General features: G+C 43.3%; 1 protein-coding gene across 1 annotated transcript in view; it reads right to left on the reverse strand.

Moving 5' to 3' along the window:
- Positions 1–1644, reverse strand: part of LOC104945134 (FCH and double SH3 domains protein 2) — a 45749-nt gene that overhangs the window by 20010 nt on the left and 24095 nt on the right. The window contains exons 4-6 of the mRNA XM_010770763.1: positions 1065–1144; positions 436–580; positions 139–272 (exon numbers count right to left, since the gene is read on the reverse strand). Of these exons, the coding sequence (XP_010769065.1) occupies positions 139–272; positions 436–580; positions 1065–1144 (359 nt within the window). The remainder of the gene's footprint in view (positions 1–138; positions 273–435; positions 581–1064; positions 1145–1644) is intronic.

The following is a 1644-nucleotide window of genomic DNA, read 5'->3' on the forward strand; positions in this document are numbered from 1 at the left end:
ACTACACACACACACACACACACACACACACACACACACACACACACACACACACACACACACACACACACACACACACACACACACACACACACACACACACACACACAAACACGCAGAGCGCCACGGTGATCTTACTTGGCCTCTATGTCGGCCTTTTCTCGAATGGCGTGGGCAACCTGCTCACAGTCGTAGTATTTTTTCTTGGCTTTTGCCAAGTCTTTCACCGACTCCTGCAGCTCTGCTTGAATGCCACTCAACTGATCTATGGTCTGTGAAGAAGAAGAAAAAAGGAAAACCGGCAAGTTGTTAGAGAAAGATCAGACCCACCTGAGTCACAGCAACTCAGTGTGAGTGCATACTGTAGAAGGATTTTGTAGAAAGTGCAAGGGAACACAGAATGCTTCAGGAAACGATAACCACAAATCTACCCACCTTTTTGAGTTGCTGCTCCTTATACAGTCTCACAGTCTTAGCGGGCTCTGATACTTGAATTTTGTAGTTGTCACACACGTTGAGCCTGGATTGGCTGACCTGCACGGTTCCTTCTAAGTACGACCTCCACACTGCATACACATTCCTGGAGAGAGAGAAAAGGCACAAAATGCTGAATGGTTGCTGTTGTACAACTCACACTCCCTAGAGAAATGTATCACACAATTATAAAGCTCTCCTGCAGAATTGCTGATTTGTTTTATTCCTCACACCACTGCAGGTCAGGGAGACTCTATGGAAGGGGAACATATCTGTAGTAGTTGCTATTAGCACAGACAAACACAAAACTAATACCAGTTCAAATTAGTTAATGCTTTCATTTCTGGTTCCTACAACATATCAGTAACATTGTTACAGTAAATAATTACTCAAATGTGAATGACCTGTCTCATGAAGGATGAATATAATAAATTAAATTAAAGAGCAATTCAGCATGAATGTTTTGCTTACATCTGAGAGGTGCAACTTGCAAAATAGCTTTTTAGCTGTGTTTTAGGAGAAAACCTATGGCTGCATACTTCTAAATGTCATATGCACAAACACACACACGCAAACACACACACACCGACCTGTAGTCTGTTCTCTGGTCATCAGGGTTGATTCCAGGCCAGTCTCTCTTTAGGTACTGGCTTGCTAACTTCTGCAGAGCCTGAAAACACAAGTGTAAAGATGCAGCAGTGAGAAAATTAGAAGCAAACAGTATCACTATAAACTATTTTAGCTGTGCGTCAGCAACAGTGACTCCCCACCAGTGAGTATGAGCGGAAACCCAGAGGGCTGCGAGAAAGGGTAACCTACATCTGCTGGACTGGGTCACTGTGTCAGCAGCAACAACTCACAGACCCTGGAGTGTGTGTGTGTGTGTGCGTGTGCGTGTGCATGTGCGTGTGTGTGTGTGTGTGTGTGTGCGTGTGCGTGTGTGCGTGCGTGCGTGCGTGCGTGCGTGCGGTGCAAATCCTCATTAATAAAACAGTTTTTAACAAACCAGAACAGCAAACACAACAACCAATCAGGACAAAAAAATCTCTCTCTCTCTCTCTCTCTCTCTCTCTCTCTCTCTCTAAGTTAAATTAAACAATGTTGCCAAAGCATTACAATACAAAATAATTAACAACATTAACATACATTTCAAATGTTTACATATTATTG

The sequence above is a fragment of the Notothenia coriiceps genome, unplaced genomic scaffold (genome assembly GCF_000735185.1).
Source record: "Notothenia coriiceps isolate Sejong01 unplaced genomic scaffold, NC01 NC01_scaffold00009193, whole genome shotgun sequence".
In the NCBI taxonomy this organism is placed as follows: Eukaryota; Metazoa; Chordata; class Actinopteri; order Perciformes; family Nototheniidae; genus Notothenia; species Notothenia coriiceps.